This window comes from Apteryx mantelli, chromosome 1 (genome assembly GCF_036417845.1).
Source record: "Apteryx mantelli isolate bAptMan1 chromosome 1, bAptMan1.hap1, whole genome shotgun sequence".
Classification (NCBI taxonomy): Eukaryota; Metazoa; Chordata; class Aves; order Apterygiformes; family Apterygidae; genus Apteryx; species Apteryx mantelli.
Window position 1 is genome coordinate 101515938 of NC_089978.1, and position 20324 is coordinate 101536261.

General features: G+C 37.0%; 2 protein-coding genes across 3 annotated transcripts in view; both read left to right on the top strand.

The window, feature by feature from the left end:
- Window positions 1–9315, top strand: part of BRWD1 (bromodomain and WD repeat domain containing 1) — a 67942-nt gene extending 58627 nt beyond the window's left edge. For both annotated transcript variants that reach the window (XM_067298558.1, XM_067298564.1), the window contains exon 41: window positions 5624–9315. In XM_067298558.1, the coding sequence (XP_067154659.1) occupies window positions 5624–6780 (1157 nt within the window). In that variant the 3' untranslated portion in view covers window positions 6781–9315. The remainder of the gene's footprint in view (window positions 1–5623) is intronic.
- Window positions 9316–10530: 1215 nt separating this feature from the next.
- On the top strand, window positions 10531–19845 carry PSMG1 (proteasome assembly chaperone 1). Its single transcript, XM_013955363.2, has 7 exons — window positions 10531–10667; window positions 10978–11087; window positions 12746–12897; window positions 13273–13335; window positions 15558–15756; window positions 16684–16820; window positions 17918–19845. The coding sequence occupies exons 1-7, from the start codon at window positions 10549–10551 to the stop codon at window positions 17990–17992; spliced, it is 855 nt and encodes a 284-aa protein (XP_013810817.1). The 5' UTR covers window positions 10531–10548; the 3' UTR covers window positions 17993–19845.
- The last annotated feature ends 479 nt before the right edge of the window (window positions 19846–20324 follow it).

Consider the following 20324-nt stretch of genomic DNA (forward strand, 5'->3'; position numbering starts at 1 on the left):
GCTCTTAAAAGACTTGACTTGAAGGAATACCCATAACTGGCAACAGATGCAGCTGGATTATTAGCTTTTTCTATATTTGAGTGCAAGTTGTCTGTATGCTTTACAGTGAGGAAAGCTATTTTTTCAGGCTTTAAGAGTTCTTACGAGTTACAGTTATCCTAAAAAGGGAATGGAACATATTTTATGGGATTGCAATGTGTGAACTGTTACATATACTTCTATACAGCATTTTTTATCCTCTAGACTTCATTACATAGCTTTTTTTTGGTGGTGCAAAGACTAGTCTTTCCCACCTTTTTTCCTCACCCACCTTCCTCAAACTAAGCTGTGTACATTGCTTAGCCTTAACATGTGGGTTTACTGGAATTTAGTAGCCCACAAATAGCCATCAAAAAGGCATAAGACAATTTAAAAAAGTATTCAAGCTCTAGGAATGAGTTTGTTTTTAATGCTAAACACACAGAATTAAATTTTCTGTCTCTCATAATTTTGATTGGAGTTGAAGACTGTCATACATTAGAGTAAAAATTCCTACCTGCATTTTAAGTTACTTCCTACATCATTTGATTTGGCAACTGAGAAAAGGAGGAGCCACTCTCAGTACTACATTATAAATGGTAAAAATCTCTCTGTGTCCAAGTTGCTTTCTTTCCACCCTTCAGCGTGAACTGAATGTTTTCTTGCCAAAAACTAGGTTGGGGATGGCACTGTTTCTGACAGCATATTCTAAATGCCATGTTTTTTTCTTCCACTGAATACATATATATTTTTTAGCAGCCTTGTAAATTTGATTGTTTCAAATTTGTGTCCTGTCAGGTAGGTAGCTTTTATACCACTGCACTACAAATGGATATCAGAATCTGGAAGAAAATCACTGTGTGTTAAGATGTATCTTTCTTGATAATTTTCCATAAAGAATAGGTTTTTTTCTTTTTTATTAAAGGTCTTGATATTTATTCCTGCTAAATGTACTGAATACTTCCTAACATTTTAAAACTGGTGGAGAACCAAAAGAGAACAAAAGAGCTGCTGAGCCTTGTAACTGACTACTGGACTTTAGATTTGTCAGAACTATGTTACCATAGAAGCTTATTTCTTTTAAACAACAAAAAGGAGGAAAAAGAAGAAACTTTTTCTATTAATAGCTTTCTAGGATTTAAAATCTCACTTGAATTTGTTTCATACATCAAAACCACTGAGTCCAAATAATTTGTAACATCTCCCTTACCAAATTTGCCTGAGATGTCATTTTTAAGAGAAAAACAAGACTGCTTGATTTTTAATAACTTTCCTTATACTTTTTGTGGAAAGTTTCCCCTTGAAGTATGTAGGAAGCTTCCATACTAGATAGCCAACACTGAGTTTGGGTTTGGTCTCTTTAGCTTGTCCTTTAAATGTAATGTGGATGTTTTAACTGTTTATCCTGTAGTGTTTAAAGCTTGATGAAAACCTGGTTTCTTTTTTCTTATCAGTTCTTTATCACGGTCATTAAATTTTAGCTTTTACTGTACTGTACCTTTTATGTCCTTGAGTGTGAAGTGTTAATTTGTCTTCCAGCTCTAACTTATAGCAAAACCCCTTATTCACATTTTGTCTCCTAGCGAAAAATAAGAAAACAGGAAAAAATGTTTAATTCTCAAATTAAAATGAATATACTTTTATTTTGAACATACCTTCTTTCAGTAATTAATGTTCACCTACTAGGTAAAGCTGCCAATCATAAAAGCAAATTCAGCTTTATTTTTAATTTGCAATTGGCGCCAAACGTTGGCAAGTGTCAGTATGTATTATCAGTTAGTTGTCAAGGGCTGCATCTATTTGATGATCATAATAAAATTACCAAAGATTTTACAGCGAATGAATGCATAAACATTATTTTTAATTTGCAGTCATACTCACCTTTTTGCTTTAAAGTAGCTCATTTCTTATGGAGTGATCTTACGTTATCTGAAAGTGATTGACCGTCTCTGCCATGTATAACATCCCAAATATTGAGGTGCAAACATGGCAGTGTCAGTTGTGTTTTTGTGTATATTTTTTTAACAACTTCTTAAGCTGATGGTCTTTAAAAAATGCTCTTAATCAAATGAAGGGGCCCCATCTAAAGGCAAGTGTTAAAGGTATGGTAAGTATGGGGCAGGAGTGAGTATTCCTAAATTTCCAAAAGGCCATGAGTACACTCTTTAAAAGTTAGTAAGGATAAAGTACAGTAATGAATGCTTGCATTGTTTGGGTCTCATCTCAGAGTCGTCTGCAAAGATGAGGTCTCTGTAGGCTGTTTACTTAGTTTAAAAAAAAATTAACATCATGTTTCCAATATATTCAAAACCAGTGGGGTTGAAGACATAGGGCCAAGTTTGAGACCTTCTTTCATGAGAAAGGGGAATATGTCATTTTCCTATACGGTGTTCCTCATAGGCGAGTAACTCTCAGGCATTTCTAATTTACTTGCCTTTTTGTGAGCTGTTCCCCACATTGTTCTAAGGAAAAATTAGTTGGCTGTTATATGAACTGTAGCTAGTCTTGGAAAATATTTGCTCTCAAATACAAAGTATTTATTTTCAGTTTTAATTTATCTAATCTTTAGTCTAATTTGGGATGTTATTGCAGGTAATCAAATAACAATTTTTAAATTAGCAGGTGCCTTCTTTAGCTCATTCTGTTCCTCAGCAGACAATTGATGTGACAGGTGCACTATTAGCACAACCTAATTGACTGTGGTTTGCCAAATTGCTTCATGAATTGCTCTTGTCTGAAGAAGCTGATAGTTAACAGTAAATAGGAAGCTAAACAAGTTAGTATTTCTAAAAGTTATTTTTAGGTACTGCTGGAGTATACTTGTGCTTTTGTTAATAAATAAGCAAAGTTTCCACATAAATGGAATAGTTGGTTAACTGGGCGTGAGAAACACTTTGTGGACTGTGATACAACCTGCAAAGTAGCTGACTTGGAGAGATGGCTGGATATTCCTACCCTGCCTTGCAGCCTGGACTTTCAGGTTTAGAGTTTGGTATTGTGTGGTTTCATTAAGCAGATGCAAATGTGGGTGTTCTTATTGTGGTGTGTAGGGATGTTTACTAAGTTATTCCGGCGTTAATTTTAAATCTGGTAAGAAGCTTGAATTAAAAATTAAGATCAGCTTTATACGTATTTTTCCCAGTTAAAGACTTTGTATGTAAAACATAGATTTCACATACTGGCAGTGTTGCAGGAAGACTGGACTTCTGCCTTCAGTGGGCTGTCATGCTGCTTTTATCCTTTAGCCTTGCATTCTGTCCTCTGAATTAGCTGCTGAAACTCTGAAAGTATGCGTAATCTGTTGTGATGGTCAAGCTTTTTGCTTTAAAAGCACGCACCTTTAGATATAAGTACCTAAACACCTATCTCAACTGACTAAAAGCTTTGTGGGCATTCTTTCTTTTTTATTGATTTTCTTGGAATAGTTTAAAACTTAAGGGATACCACCTGGAACAGTTATTTCTTCAGATGGCCAAATGTGATTTTGTTAGCACTCAGTATTAAGGCTGAGTAGTCCTTTAAACCTTTCCTAATTGCCCTTCTACAATGTGAGTGTAGCTCAAAACAGTTGTAAGAGGAATCTTAATCCTAAGGCTGGGTTATGCATTTCTACACTTACTAACTGGACAAAATGTCTCTGTACCAGTAATTTGTGTGCTGTTGTTTGCCACAACTAGGATACTGTGGCATGTTGTTATATCTATTTACAGTATTTTCCTGTTTCAAATATAATTTACCACTTTAAATCCCCAGGTTCCTGTCTGTTCAGGCTTGTCCCATAATAATTGTTACAGACAGCAGCTGTATGTTGCTTAAATGTTTACTTGATTGTACTGGAAGACAGTATTTAAGTTAAGCTGACCTTTTATACAGTAAATTGCAGTATTCAGCAGAAGAGTGGGTTTTTTTGCCCATAAAATGACACAGTACAAATAATAGCAGTAATAGTGTATAATTTCTGGAAACTGTTAGAAAAGACAGTAAAAGAATTGAATTAACCTTTGGAAATATCAAAATAGGTACGTTATATTGAGTTAGCACCTAAAAGGTCTACCTTGAAAGGATGACTAAGTTTGGTGTCTGAAGGCATTTTTAATATTGATACTCAAATTGGACATTTGAATTTGTGTTCAATTACTTTCTTCAACTTAAATAATAATCCGCTGTCTTTTATAATACATCTTTACTGTATTTATTCTTGCCAGAACTCAGGGAAAATGTTGCCCTATCTGTACTTCACAGGTGGGGAATCAGGGCACAGAAAGAGATCAAATGACTTGCCAGTGCTAACACAATAAGTTGAGCAGAGGTGTAAGGAACCAAATTATGGTTTTAAACCTTAGGCTAGTGTTGTAATGTCTGGGTAGTCATCATTCTCAAAAGGCATTTGGCCTTTCAGTTCACCAACAGTTCAAACAGTTTAAACAAAATCAGCAGGATAATTTTCTTTATCTGTCTGTAAAAGGAGGAGAGAAAGAGCATATCCTCTAAAAACCTCATCTCAGTTGTATGGTACATTTCCCTAAATTTTTAGTTGAAAAAATACTTAGCTGCCTACCTTTCTGCAAAGTAACATACAGCAACTGCCATTATTTTTCACTGTTTTCTCTGAGTGTAGGTAGAGAATCATTAAAGCTAACAAGTTTGAGCTGGAACAAAATTGACTGCGTGTTCTATTATGAGGAGTTAATAGACTAATGCTTTGATTATATTAGTGGATGCTTTCATGGAGCGAGTGCTTGTCCATAAAATCAGTAACGGTTCCGAAGAAATATGTGATAGACATCAAACTTGGGAAAACTAACTTTGCAAATGATGTTTCTGCTAAAATAGCAAAACGCTATTTGTTTTTTTTTATCAATTTTTTGCGGATAAATTTACTTCAAGAACTTTCACATTTAATTTGAGCAAAATCTATCAGTAATTCTGTGATTTAGAAGATGAAGGTTTAAATCATTTGTTTTGGTAATATCATTCATATTATTTAGAAACTGAATATTTATTTTAAAACCCAACATAAGAAGCAGTTGCTGTATTAAAAACACTGAGTGGAATATCCACTCTTGGAAACAATCTTACTGCTTAAGTCACTAAGGAACTGAATGGTTTAAATGCTCTCTGTGTATATGAGACAATTCTACAATGGTAAAATCCATCCAATGCTTGTGTTTGCATAAAATGTTACCGTCCAATTTTTAGAATAAAGAGAGTCTAAAATGTTTAATAATTCATTTTGAAAGGACATGTTAGGAAGAAAATAGTAGCTTTAACAATAGAAGTATTAATAATGTTAAAGTATTTGTTTGCTAAGTTAGGTAATTTGTTATTTGGAAGCTAATACTAGAGTGATGGTAAAGAGTGTTACCTTTCCACCCTTCCATTATCTCAAAGCAAAAGAGTAATGCTGAGGATTAGTGCTGAGAGTTAAAAGTATGCCTTGGACTGATTCTGAACGTTTTTAATAAAGGCTTAAGGTAAATTGCACACAACAGTTGGAGCTGAAAAATGTTTTTGTGTATTTTATTAAAAAGAGTCATGTTTGTGCTTAATAAACTAACTTTTTCAGAAATGTAAGCTTTTTAACTTTAAAATCTTTATTTTATAGAACCAGCGTCTGAGGAGATTGTCCAAAGTGGAAAAATGCTCAGGAGCAGGACATGTATAATTAACTACAAAAAACATATAAAGCTGTCTAATGTGAGTGAGAAAAAAAATCCACGCAGATGTGCTACTTTGGCAGCTAATAAGATTAAGATAATGAGTGATACAAAGGAAGAGTTATCAGGCTCAGAAAGTGATTGCACAGGAAAAAGGAACAGAAGACAGCTTCATGGCAATGGGTCAGCAGCATCCAGGAAGAAACTGATCAGCAGCTCCGAGATAGATGTTAGTTTAAAGTCTGAAAGTGAGAAAGAACAGTTTGCTGGCAGAAAAAAACTTTCTTGCTCTAATTCTACTCTTAAAAGAAAATACATCAGTGATTCTGAAAACGAAAAAACAGATTCTGAGGCAGAGATAAAAATGACTCAAAAGCAGAGTGATGATAACCACAAGCAGCCACACACAACAGTCCATGCTGCATCTCTTAAAAATGCCATATATGACTTTTCAGAGGAGAATTCCAGAAACCACAGTGTGGAAAATGGGAGGAATTGGAAAACTTCTAGTCATTCAACTTCAGCCCACAACCATTGTATAGTGAGCAGTTCTGAAGATGAGGCAGATTCTGAGTTAGCCAAATGTGAAACTAAAAATATCAGAGAGGTATCAAATAAAAAGTCTGGAACTTCTTTCAAAAGAGCAAAATTATTGAATGATTTAAAAGAAACAGCAGAATCTGAAGCAAGGGGGAGGAAAGATAAAAAAACCTCACCTTCAGAGAATGTGGAAACACCTGGGACTGCAGGAAGTTCAAAAGCCAGTTTCAATTGTTCTTCTGATTCAGGCTCTGGAACTGATAACAATAACTCTAGTGATGCCATAGAAACAAAAAAGAGGAAGAGAAAAGCAGAAGTCATTAGAAAGGACATCTCAAACTCCGATTTGCCTAAGCCTTCCAGAAGACTCCAGCGAAGGAAACGTCGTAAACTTGATCAAGAAAATGACTCTGAAGATTTGGATTACACCAAATATAGAAGAGCTAATCGGCGTTCTAAGATACAAACTCGAAATGGGGGTAAACGGACTGTGAGATACGACGATTGTGACGACGACGATGACGACGACGACGGAGGTTTAGGTGACTTAGATTGTGAAACGTAACCTTAAAAAGAAAAGCCAGCACACTTTTTTTTATGGTAATAGCACTAGAACTCATGATGGATGCTGGCTCTTCTTTGTCCTACATTTCAGGGAATATATTTATATTTTTCTACGAAAAAGTTATGAATGTGATTAGATGATGACTTTCTCCTTTTCATATTTTGACTTGCACTTGCCTGCCCATGTAGCAGCATTTAGCACAGATGCCAAAATGTGCCTCATTAGAGGGGCAATTTTTTGTCTTTACTGGTATTTTATTACATATAACAAGAGTTAAAAATGTTAAAACACTGCACAACAGGTTAATAGCAGTATGTTGAGTATTATTGTTATGGGTGCTGCAATGGAATACTACCTAGGTCATACAACATTAACACATTCAAGAACAGATTTCAAACATCTCTAATGCTGTATGAAATCGTATACAATAGTAACAGGCTTATAAATAATACTGTACACTATAAAAGTCTGGTGGATGCTGATATTGCGTCAGAAGAGTAATGAATGGTCACTAGGTTAACAACATTACAACTTTTATTAGTACAGATGTTAAATGTTCTGTACTTCCATTATTGAAAACATACAACTAGAACCAGTTACCAGTGAAAAGCATATTTGCCAGTTAAAAAGGCATAATGGTGCTGGTAAAGAGAGGGTTTATGCTGACAGGTAGTACTATCATCATTAATGTGACTTCTATACTGTAAATTTAAGAGTATGAAATGCAGGTGAACTCTTGGGCCTAAGGGTTTTTGTGTGTTTTCTTTATAAAATAGAAAAACAAACAAAACACTTGTTCTGGTTTTTTATGTGTGAAATGATTGAAGGTCAGAATCCTTACATTCCAGACCTTTTTGCTATTTCTCCATTGTTCTTCCATATTTAAACTTTAAGTGCTTTAATATTAGACTGCTGCATTGATTAAATCTTATCAGTTTCTGATTATTGTAGTACCTCATCTACCTATTTTTGGAATGCTTAAGACAGCTGTTGTTGACAACAAAAAATTATCACTTAGAAGACAGGAAAATATTTCTCCTGTTAAAATGTATAAATTCTTGGATGGCCATGTATCAGTAAGAGAATGCATAGCACCTAATTTGACTCTCAACTCTTATCCAACTCTTCTTGAGGTGTGCTTAGTTCGGTAGAGAACTGGTCAAGGAGCAGCTTTTCACTTCCTCTTGACCAGTAGAAAACTTGCTGCAATAGCTGTAGCTGCTTACTGGCTTGATGATGTACTCGTGGAGCTGTGCTGGCTGAAGCTGTAAGGTTTCTGCCTTCAGCCCAACACTAGCTTCTTGCTGATTGCTGCTCCTTTCCCACTCTCCACCATAGTTTTCCTGCCTCCGCTCTGCTGGGTCAGTTTCTCACATGGTTGATTTATGTGATTCTTGATCTTTGTTCAATAGGCAGGAGATGTGCCCGTATATTTATCCTAACCCAGCTCATTTTAACTGAAATAGCAAGTTTGTGAGTTAGTTTTCTAGCAGATGGGACAGGTAGTAACATCTGGGTGGGAACAGTTTTGAAAAACTGTAAGCAGTACAGCTGCATAATCAAGCTCTCATTACATCAGAACAGCTTGCATGAATGGAAGTGAAGTAACGGAAAATGGAATCCCAACCACTGCCTACCAGCAGTCAGTGAAAACCACTTCTCCAGCAAGTTTGCTGACATTGTGTGCCAAAATGTGCATCAGTCATCACATCATTTTTGGTATCCAGAATGGTATCTCCATATAGAGAAATAATATATTTTTTTCTTAAGACTTCTATATGAAGTCCAATCATAGCCTAGTTTATACCATTCTTGCCCCAGGAGCTTTCTTTTTTTAATTAGAGCATAGTCTTTAATATAAAAGTAGAATTTTGTAAATTCAAAGTACTTGTTTATCTGAATTCTTTAAATTGGTTTCTAAAATATGAACACAGTTGTGTTAAGTAATGAAACTTGGCTCCTTGAAGTGGCTTTGTGCATCTTACCTTTTAGGAACATCTTTGTTAAAAAAGAATAAGCAAACTGGTATTTTTATATTATCCATAAACTGAATGCATTGTTTAGCAGCTGCTTATGATCAGTGTTCTATGAAGTATAACTTCCAAAAGAGGTGTAAAAATTGGTATAATAGCTTGTAAGTGAGCTTCAGAATTTTTATTAATCCAAAGTTTAAACAGCTAAAATTGGACTGGTAGGTTTGTATTTCCAATTCAGGCTTAGATTTAAAAAGATTCTTTTCTTTCTCTTCCTTTTTCAGGTGGTGTGTTTTCTATCATACTGCATTCTTCTCTTACATGTTCATGATGATCCTAGAAAGTTGGGTGCAGGTTCTGGCCCCTATATTTGCATATCTGAGAGGGAATTACTGGCTTATGGACCGTAACATTTTGCTTTGCTGTTTAAAAAAAAAAAAAAGCATTTTATTTTATTTTATTCATATGGACAGGTTGCAGAGAGCCTGTAGGAAGGTGAATACTTGAACAGTAAATAGATTTTTTTTTTTTCCTTAACCCTCTCAGACTTTTTTTTTTTTTTAAGCAAGCACACTTACTGTTGTCACAGCTTGCTTCTTTTAAGCCTTGCAGAAAGCAGTTCTTTCATCTTTCTGGAAATTTTAATCATTCAGCACTCTGTTTGGTCTAGCTGTACTCAGGGAAGTAAAGTCATTTAGTAAACCTATAAAAGTAATACCTTTATTTAAAGCTGCTTGATGTAATGCATTTCTAAGTTTTTTTTTGTTTGTTTGTTTGTTTGTTTGTTTTTAAGCAGGACATGAATCTGGGATAGAGAATAGGCTAACAAGTAGCATGAACAGAGGAAAATACTAAAGGTGCAGGACAAAAGCATAGGAAAATAAAATTCCTAAGTAGTATTAAAGACTTTCATTATAATGTACGTGTAGAAGTGGACCAAAGTAAAGCTGCATTCTTATTTCCTTTGCAAATGTTTGGTATGTTTAATCTTGCTGTATTTGGTTTTTCTGTCTCTGTATGCCCTAAAGAGTCCCAAACAGGTGATGTATTACCTCCCTGCCCTTGAAGGAACCGTATACTCAGTTGTTGCCCATGCAGGTGGGGGAGTGGGAGCAGGCTACCTGCAGTAGACACTCTGCTGTGATGGTAATGTTGCAGCATGTAAGCCGGGGGGGCCTTCAGCTTCTGGGAGCCCTCAGCCTGTCTAGTTCTTCTCTGGACTGCTCACTTTTTAATAAGCTAGATGTTACTTTAGGTAATATACTGCCTTTGCCTGCTAAGAGAGAAATGCATGTAAATCATTGCACTGGAACCCTTCAGGGATGGTCTCCTCTTCCTTCCCCTCCTCTCCTGCTAGCTGTATCCTAACCAGGGAAGGGAGGGTGAGCGGGGCTCCGCGGTAGCCAGCGGTAGGGGCAAAGCCGGCCGCCGGGAGGAGGCAGTAGGTGCGGCTCCGACCCCCCGCTCCGCGCAGTAGGAGCGGCGCTGAGGCCGTGGCAGGCGGCGATGGCAGCGGGGTCAAGAGTGGGGGACCGGCGCCGCGCCTCTCCCCGCCGGGCCCTTCAGTGCCGCCGCTGTCCGGCCCGAGCTCCGCCGCGTGCGCGTGGCTGCGGTAACGGCTTCCCAACGGCCCCCGGGCAAGGTCCCGTGGCGCTCGCTCTATGGTCTGCAGGGCCAGAGCGGCAGCATGCGCGGCGCAACTCTATGGTGCGGCTGAGCGGCGCGCGTGCGCACTGCGTGGCCGCGACATAACTGGCTGAGCAGCGGCTGCCGGCGCGGGGGTGGGTGGGGGGTGATGGCGACGTTCTTCGGGGAGGTGGTGGTGGCGACCTCCCGCGCCGGCGTGGACGACGAGGAGTCGGCGGAGGAGACGCTTGAGGACCGGGAGATCCGCAGGGAGCTGGAGAAGAAAAGGTACCGGCCGCGGGGGGGGGAAGGGGTGCCTCAGCGCGCCGCGGACCCCGCCGTTCCCTGCGTTGCCATGGTGATGCGGTTCCCCCCCCCCCGCGAGGGGGGAGGGGGGGCTGCTCCCCGGCCCGGCCTCGCCCGGCCCCTCCCGGCGCCTGGGGGGAGAGTGCGCCCGCCGGGTCTGCAGAGGCCGGCCGAGGAGCTGGGCCTCCCTGGTAAGGGGGGGGGGGGCTGCCTTCAGGCTCCGGTGGCGGCGAAGCTTTTTGTCTGCGCCGTAGCCGGCTCGGGGTCTACTTCTCTCTGTTTCTCTTGCTAGGGAGATCGACGTGCTCTGGACCTTGAAAGTGGCAGCGCCTGCGGAAAGCGCTGCAGATGAGCCAATTTCGTGCTCTAAGTTCATAGTAGCAATAGGACATAATGCTGCAGGTAGGTGTTGCAGACTGAAAAACGGAGTGTGGGCGGCTGTTAAATAGCCACGCTCTTCTGTTCTTGCTTAATATTGAGAAAGTAGGAGCTGGAAGAAGGCGTACTCTAAGTGTGTCAGGACATTGCAAGCTCCCTTTGCCGTGGTGTGATTTAACATTGTTCTCTGTAGTAAGAATTGTTCTTAGGTGTGTCCAGCTTTTCATTTAGGGGGTAAAGTTTTAAGCCTGAGGCTGTTGAGAAGATCTGCTGAGAGAAATCCAAGGTTAGTCAACAGTCTGTACATACACAGCACAGCTCTTTTACAGCTGCTTATTATTGTCAGATCATGGCAGCAATCTCTAGATTTCAATTGGGACAGTCCTCCTTTTCCTCTGTATAACTTGTGTTTGGTAGATTCTCCTGGATTGCATGTAACTTTGCAAAAGTTTGCTTCTGAAAATAGCAGGTTGCTCTGTGTATTGTAGTGTTTTGAAATAGGGATCTATCAAAGATGTAAAATTATGGGTCAGTAAGCTATAACACTTCTGTTACAATACTTCAAAATTTCATCTGAAGTACTTCATATATGTGAGATAGCCTGGAAATACCTGAACAGTATTATATCTGCTGTTCTCAGATCATTTTATACTAACTAAACTAAATATGTTTAGAAAAACTACTGAATGAAGTAACATGAGCAATATTATTTAACTCTTTCTATTTGAGTACAGAAGGGTCTCCAAGGTTTTACTCTCCTTGTTTTGGAAGTTTCTGTGTTCTTCTCCTCAGACTATTTTGCTCTGTAGTAAATGGTGTTTTAGTTTAATATCCTTAGCAGAGTTTTAAATATGGAGATTTCTGACTTTATTCCTCCTCCTTTTTTCTTTAACATCTAATGAACAGTAACTTCTTTTATTTTTTTGCTCAGTCTCTTTTTCACATTTTTATTCTCCACTTGTTCATATTGCCCTCTTTTGAGGTGGTTATTTACTTGTCAGACCTGAAGTCTTAAGACTCCGTCTCCCCTTCGCACGCCCACTTACCTAGGTCTTGAGTAGCTCTTTCACAGCAGATATAAAGTAGTTATAAGTCTTCTCTACGTTTAGATCTCACTGACATCCTTATTCTAGTTAACTTAGCTAATTTCTTTTTTCTTGAAAAATAATTACAGATATATTTTAGATCAGTCTTCTGTTTCACTGAAATTCATTTGATTTATGATCATTTGACTCAAGATCTCTTTTGCTACCAAGTCTTGCAAACTGTTGTCACTGCTTTCTAAAGCCCATATAATAGGTTTGTCTTGTTGGCTCAGTGATTCTTTTTTTGGAGAAATCTATTAAATCCGGTATATTGAGAAGTATTAGAGACTTAATGTTTAGTAGCATTTGTTTTTAGTGTATGCTAAGTGAATCAAAGTTAACTCTAGTGATATAATTCTTAACCAAGTTATGGATGTTATCTATATCTGATGTTGCTCTTATTTTTTAAGTCTCAGGGCTGTGAGGTAATTCACATTCTTGATTTTTGCTGGATTTGCTCAGTAAAAAAATATGTAATTATTATATCTTCTGAACTTGAGGAAGAGCTTGCAAAGAAATAAACTAATATGGTTCAGGGATTTATTTGTAGAATAGAGATTTTATTTCTGTGTAAATTAATGGTAGTGTTCTTTGCAGCTTTCCTGTCTTCTTTTATTCTGGATTCTGTATGCTGGGAAGTAGTTGGAGCTGTGAAATTGTGGAACGAATGGTGTCGAACATCCAACACAACAAACATCCTCCCGACAGATTCTTTCTGTTTGTTCTATCAATTAACATCAGACCCGACAGTAAGTGACTTATGCATGAATTCATCTGTGTTGCTCTTTCTTCAGAAAGTTAAATCTCCCCTACCCCAAACTGTTAAGGTTGCAGTGTTTTGGGTTAATCCCATCAAAAATTTGAAGGGTCAGATTTCTTTCAAGTTTACTCACTAAAACTGCCTGCAGTTCTGGCATATGAAGTTTGATACAAAGAAGGTGTATGACAGGACTGAATGCTTCACATCAGCTGTGAATAAAAATTGTTGAAGTAGAGTGGAAGAAACCCAAGAATATTGAACAAGTTGTTGACTGCAATCACATCATCCTGACGCATGATTATGAGCTATTATCACTGTGCTCTTTAAACTACTTCCTTACGCATTTTTTTTACTTTTTTTTCAGGTTTTATTGTGCCAGTGCAGTTGCTACGTTGCTGAGGATCAACAGTTCCAGTGGCTTGAAAAGGTAAAATTGATAAGACAACAAATGGAGCAATGAAATCTTAGGGGCAGGGGTCCTCAACTTAATGCAAGTGCTTCCTCCTCCCTGATCTTCTAACCATAACAACCACTGTAAATAATTGTTTTCACTGGTGCTTTCTCTTCTCGGGCGCTGAACTAATGAAAAAATACCCTGTCTGCAAATTTTGTGAAATTCTTTTCTTGATCTTGCTGGTTATATGTGCTGTAACTTACCAACTTTGTGCAACTATTGGAGCAATTGGACAATTTTTATTGGAGAATATCATTTTTGTTATACTTTTCAATCCTTTTTCTTGTTAGACTTAAATTTTCTATGGCTTATTTCAACTGCATTTCAGTCCTGGGAGAATCCTTCCTTAAAAACTAGTAACATAACTCCATTTGTACAGTTGCCAAAGGATCCCCAAACAAACCTGTCTTGAAACTCGTGATAGATGGTATTTTTACTGACAGGTATGCTTAGTTTCTTTCACAAGGTGAAATTCTAAATGAAGGTGCCCCTAAAGCGCTATCAGTCCAGTTTGTTCATATATTCACTTTGCTATGTGGGTTACCCTTGCATCTTTCAAGTGCATGTATGCTGCTGGTCCTTCATATCTCTCTAAATGTCATAATGTAGATTTTAATAAGATAAAAGCAGGGGAATAATCTCGCTGTAGATTTTCTTTATGCATTTTGTTGCTGTTTAGTCTCAAAGAAGTATTGTTTATTCTGTCTTGCTCTCTATTTGCTATCCTTCCTTCTTTTAATTCTTCACTGATCTGATGAACAAATACAGATGCTAAATCTATTAAGTTATGCTTAAGTTGTGTAAATCTGTGGCTAGATGGAGGAATGAGATGCAAAGCAGTGCATTTGCTGAGAGCAGCTCCTTCGCTTGAGCCAAGTGGCATCTGCTCAGTCTAACCTGCCAGCTGGCCCAGCCAGCACACAAGAAGGTTTGCTTGGATGCAAGAGAAAACCATACAGGGTCACAGCGTGAGGGAAGCAGAAAGATTATGGGAAGGCAAAGAGGACAAAGAGCTGGGGTAACTTCACTAGGCAATATAGGGTCTTGATACCCATGTTTGTGGAAGACTAGCCTTTCGTAGTTCCATTGCTTTTTGAAGAGTTTAACTCAGTTTGTTGTAGGATGGGAATTGGGAGTTCACTTTTGTAGTTTAGAAACTTAAGATGACCTTAAGTCTCCAGTTGGATTTTCACATCTATGTGTGTCTTCTCAGTAGGTGGGCACTGAGAAAATGAGAACATACAGACTACAGTTTTGCAAGAGAAGCACAGCCCAACCACTGTTTCCAGCAAAGTAAATGTACTGGAAATTGAAAATATGTGTCCTTCTGAAGAGTTATGTCAGTTTTACATTATAGTGATAACATACTGACGTGAAGGAATAGTCAGCTCCTCTGTGTGATTGGTACCATATACAGAAACAGGCAAGTTTCTGTAATGTTTACCAAATTCCCTATTTACTTTTTGATCACAAGTCTGAAGAGGATTGTGCAAAGGAAGGTGCAGGTTTGTCATACTACTGCTCGTTTCGACTTACATTCTTTAAAAACAATGGAAGAGTGTGCAGCATCTGAATGTTCTGTGATGGTATGCAATGGATCCAAACTCGTGTTTTGTACAGTGTTTTTGAAACTCTTGAATTTGAGAAAAACTGAAAAATTAAGTTTCTCTTTTTCAATCCTCAATTCAAGTTGAATATAATCAAGTAAAAATGTGAGTATTTAAAATGAAGAATCTTAAATTCTGTAGAACATCTGGAGAGCAATATGAGCAAATGGGAATTTAAAGTGCCTTGCAAATTAGCAAGCTGCCTTCCTGTTATAAGTGGCCTCTTTTCATATGCAGTTCTTTTTCTTTCTACTTTCAACATTAGGAAAAATAGTAAGTTTTAATACATTTGCAGGTGAATTGAAAGTGCTGAAAAACTAAAGCATTTCAAGAAAATCAGAAGACTTGGTAAATGTGTTAGCTGTTCTTGGGATCTTTTTTCTTTCTATACCAGATGCATGCACATGAAACTTGTCTGAAGTTTTTGACTCAATTTTGGTTAGTCACTCAATTTTAGTTAGTCATGCAAACCTCAGTTAAACCACTCTTTGCCATCCACACCTAAATTAAAATTGATCTTTGTGTTTTTATGCTATTATTGCGATAGGATAAACTTTACTTATGTTGGAACTAACATTTTTATTTCAGGTTTTTGGCTGTATGAGAAAGGAAGGCTTGCAAGTAACTATTCTTTCAACATGTCCTCTAGCTGATTATAAAACTCAGGAATCCACTTTAACACTTCCATCTCCTTTTCTGAAAGCCTTAAAGACAAAAGAATTCAAAGAGCCAGTCTGCTGCCCACTGCTGGAACAACCTAACATTGTGCGAGATCTACCTGCTGCTGGTATTCTGCAATTTCACTTATTTACTTATTTACATGTTACTGACTACTGCTGCTCACAATAGAAAATGTGTTTTGAAGAGCATCCCATTAGAATTAGAATCTTTACTTAATTATGTGAATTAGCTAGCAAGTTAGCTTTCAAAAGTTAATTCCTAACAGTTTGACATCTTATGTGTTGCCTTGTAAAATATGAACATATTTAAAAAACACACAAAAATGCCTTTTACCCCTTAAGTACTGGACATAAGAACTAGCAATTCTGCAGTATAACTTCATGAAGTATATCATATATTGGCTGTTTGAAATGTATTTATTTGATAAGAAATTAAAATGTCCAGTAAGTGTTATTTTCATCTGAGTACCATACTTGAGGCTTATAAAGTCCTTTCTGCATGCTATGAGGGATGTAGGTTTCACCATGCTACTGATGGACCTGATATAAAAGCTATATTCAGTTTTATTTTTCTGTAATATAATAACTCCTCCAAGACTTTTCATTACACAGTACTAAAATAATAGTAGTATAATGAGTAAAAACTTGTCTATCAGGAGCTAAAGGGAGAAAATTTTCCAAGAAAAAGTTTTTATGCAATTTTTTAAGTTTTGAAATTTTATGTGTTTTTTTTTCTTTAAACAAAAGTTCTGTTATTTTTGTTTTCCAATACCATGTAATTTCTGATTAAGGTATTTGCTAGGAACAAATGCCAGCTATTATCTACTACTTTTTGATAGTTCAGTTTCTTGTGTACCTGGGGGAATGAGGGATGCTGGTCTTACAGTCAGGATCCTGAGTATTTGATAAAACTCTCAGTTTATAAACTTCCAGGCTTTTAAAGTTCTAGCCAGAACAAAATGAGATTTTACTTACAGAATTGAGATTTCTTCTCTGCTGAATTTAACATGCGTTTTCTCTTGACTTATATTTAGTTTTGAGTTATTGTCAAGTATGGCAGATTCCTGCGGTGTTGTATCAGTGTTACACTGATGTCATCAAACTGGACACGGTTACAATTGAAGCGTTCAAGCCTCTGCTTTCTTCTAAAATCCTGAAAGGTTTAGTCAAGGTAAAATTTGATATTTAAAAATTAATGGAAGGTTCTGTCTATCTTGATCTGCCTTTTCTCTCTGTTACATTCTGCCATTTATGTGCCTCTGTGAAGAGACCAACTAAAAAACCTGATATATGTAAGATACAGAAAGATACAAACTTTATTTAGCAGAGGTTCTTAGTGTAGATTGTGATTTCTGAAACAGTACCTGCTGTAACTATTTGTATCTGTTCATAAGTTGCTTAAAGTAATGAATCTATAGCTTCACTCAAAACTTCAGTTTATCTTTTCAGGCACTTGAAATGGTAGCAATATTTCAGGGAGTTACTTACTGTGATCATTTAAGCTACAGCTTCCCTTAGAGGTGTCTTGTTTTAAAATGTCAAAGTGTATTTATTTTTTGACATTCTGTGTGTATACTCGAGATGATTCTGTTCTAGCTCTGTGTCTACCTGTCTTAGGCCATACCTGAAAGTTTCTTAAGAAATGTATTTTGACTTACAACTTTTTTTTGCACTTGAAAGACTGCAAATTTATAAAGTTGATTCTTACAGTTGTGTGCTAATCAAATAGCCTTGTGGTCATCGCATTCTAGCTACTGAAGTCAATGTTTTCCTTCTTTCTGAAATGTTTTTAATTGATGTGTAGCTATTTCAAAATACTCTCCTCAGTTTTGCCAGTTGGACTTCCATTTAAATGATAGAGAGGCGTGTGTATGCTGGAATACTTATTTCAGCTGTAACCGTAGGAATTGCAAATTAGTTTTCATTACAACTTTTACTGGCCTGCTAAATAAAGCTAACAGGCTAGTATGTAAGTGTTTAAACTCTGATGGAAAAAAAAAAAAGCAGACTCTTCCTTTCTTGGGTATAACCATGCAAGGAAGGACGAATATGAATTAAAAAACCCAGGGCATGATTAAACTGCAAATTCCTTTGGAACCTTTAGCAGTACTTGGGGAATCTTCATTCGTAAGACCTGAGTTTTGTCATAGTTTACACTTTAATCAAACTGATATTCACAGTAATAAAAATTGGGATGGGAGGAAATGAAGCTTGGTTTTTTTGTTACCAGCCATGTAGGTAATGCTGATCATCTCTTCCTTTTACTAGGATATCTCTGAAAGTACAAAGATTTTGAAGAAGTTACTGACAACCAATGAAACTCACAATAATATCTATATATAAAGAGGACATTTATCACATAGACTGCATTTTTGTGAACTCCAGTTTCTTCTGTAGAGGAGATCTTGGAATTGTAGTTGTTTCCTTAAAAGTGGAATAAATCCTAATAGATTTTTACTTTTGCATTTATTTTTGTTACTCTTGAATTCATCACTACAAACATGTTTTTCTTCTGCATGGGATGGGAGACTTTCACCTGGCGCAATTTTGTGTACAAAAGATACCTTGTATATGAAAATCAGCTTTATTTTTTCTCTTCCTGAATCGGCTGACTTTTGTAAATGTATACCTTTTAGATGCAAAAGAGACAATGCAGTTAGGGAATTTAGTCATATCTAATGAGGACACCTATCTTTACTTTATCTTGAGAGATAGAAACTGCCTTAATACTCAGTCTTCTTTAAAGCTTTGTCTGTTATGGAGAAAATAAACTCTGTGTCTTTTTACATACATATATGTACATGTATGCATACATATATCATTCAGAATGAAGTGTAGTCAATATTGTCAGCAGACTTACTAGCACAAACTAAAGAATTTAAATCTGGTTTTACAAATCACTAGAAAAGCCAGAAATGTGGAGTTATTTTGAAGGACTTTTGAGTGGAAGGGTTTGACTTGGATTCACTGAGTAAAATGCCATGGCTATTTTAGATGATACTGCCTGCATAGATGGCAGGAAGGAACGTGTGCCCTCATTCAGCTGCATCAGTTCCCATTTGCAGCACCTAGTCAAAAACTCACCTCTTGTTGGCAGTTTCAACTGATACGCAAGACGACGAACTGGAGCCATAGAGTTGCAGCAGCAGGCATTCCCTGCTTTCAGCTCTCTTGACAGTGGCAGAAACCCATCCCATTGAAATTGGGTGGTAGGCTCGCAAGCTGCTTCAGCTGGATTTGCCAGCACTTGTGTGTTAGAGTAAGTTATTCCAGTTTTAAAATCAAATTTGCCATGAAACTCTAACTACTTCTTCACATGAAAAATTTCCTTTGGTTTTAATTTTACAGGTCAAAACATCTTCAAATATATTTAAATTGTTACAAGCAGACTGAATTAATCTGTCCTCATTATAATCTGCTTTAATCCTTTTAATTGCTAGCAATAGTAAGAATAGTGCATTGTCTTTTATGGTGAACATGACATTTTCAGAGAAAAGTAAATGTTCAGATTTTAGTGTTACAAAATATTCTCTCAAAATTAATGACTTAATTTCAGCAGTACTTAAAATATTTTTTGGGATTGTCATGCAGATATAACTTTTATATACTCCTTGTATAATTCAACATTTTATTTAAGAATATGATGCTAAAAATATTCTGTTGCTACCACAGGTATTGTCACTGCATGGAGATCTTTAAATTGCATGTAGCTTATTTTTTAGGACAGAAAGGACAGCAGCTTTGAAGTTCTCTACTTAGTTTAATTTTGACTTATAGTGTTGGCTTATAGTGGATGCCCAGTGGAAATTTTTGAATGGTGTATTCCTGTAATGGAACTGTCGTCCCTTCTGGTTTGAAAATGGTAAGCTTGATCAATGTCTACTGAAGCAAGTAACCACTGGCTTCAGCAGGTCTGTTACAACTTCGGTTTTTGAAATTTTTAACTGCATACTGTATGGCAGTTTCAACTGTAGTAAAATGTTATTGATGTGGATTCGAAGTTGCTTATCAGTTAGATGTTGATTTAAACTTGTGTTAAAGTTTAAAGTTAAGCAAGTAACTGTTGCTTTAAGTGATACTGTATTTTGGAACAAACTGATGAAGTGTGAAGTGCAGGATATGGGATCAGTTGTTTTTTGTTTTTGTTTTTTCCGTTTCCACATAGTGTTTTAATTAAAACGTGTTTGTACACATGATCTGAGATGAGAATTCTGTTGCTCAGAGTCATATGTTGGCTGCACCATTTTCTAAGTTATATGCTAAATATGTTTGTCCATAATAAATAATGAATTTAACAAGAAAAATTCTTATTTTGAATTAAAAATATAGAGGCTCTTACAAGAACTGTAAATACACTTCTGGTATTGGTTTTATTACCCATGCCATTTGCAACATTTCAGAACAGTTATTCACTGAAATGCATTTCAGTGTTTACTACCTGGGTTTATGTTAAGATGTGAGAGGACTCTTAATCACCATGAATAAAAGCATCAAACAGAACTCTCTAGCAATCTGGAAAATGAAATTAGGAAGATTGAAAACTGATGTATATTTTGAAGCAAAAATAATTAGCCTTTGGAACATTCTGCCAAAGGTTGTGGTAGCCTCGCAATACCTGGAAATATTTACATCAGGATGTGATATGTTTTCTGCTACATGCATTCCAGTTAGTTCA

What these genes read in the sequence shown, in the direction of transcription:
- PSMG1 (XM_013955363.2), top strand. Translation starts at nt 10,549, where the DNA reads ATGGCGACGTTCTTCGGGGAGGTGGTGGTGGCGACCTCCCGCGCCGGC. An exon ending in AATAGGACATAATGCTGCAG is followed by an intron (nt 11,088 to 12,745) that starts GTAGGTGTTGCA and finishes TGTTCTTTGCAG; the next exon opens with CTTTCCTGTCTTCTTTTATT. An exon ending in GCGAGATCTACCTGCTGCTG is followed by an intron (nt 15,757 to 16,683) that starts GTATTCTGCAAT and finishes ACTTATATTTAG; the next exon opens with TTTTGAGTTATTGTCAAGTA.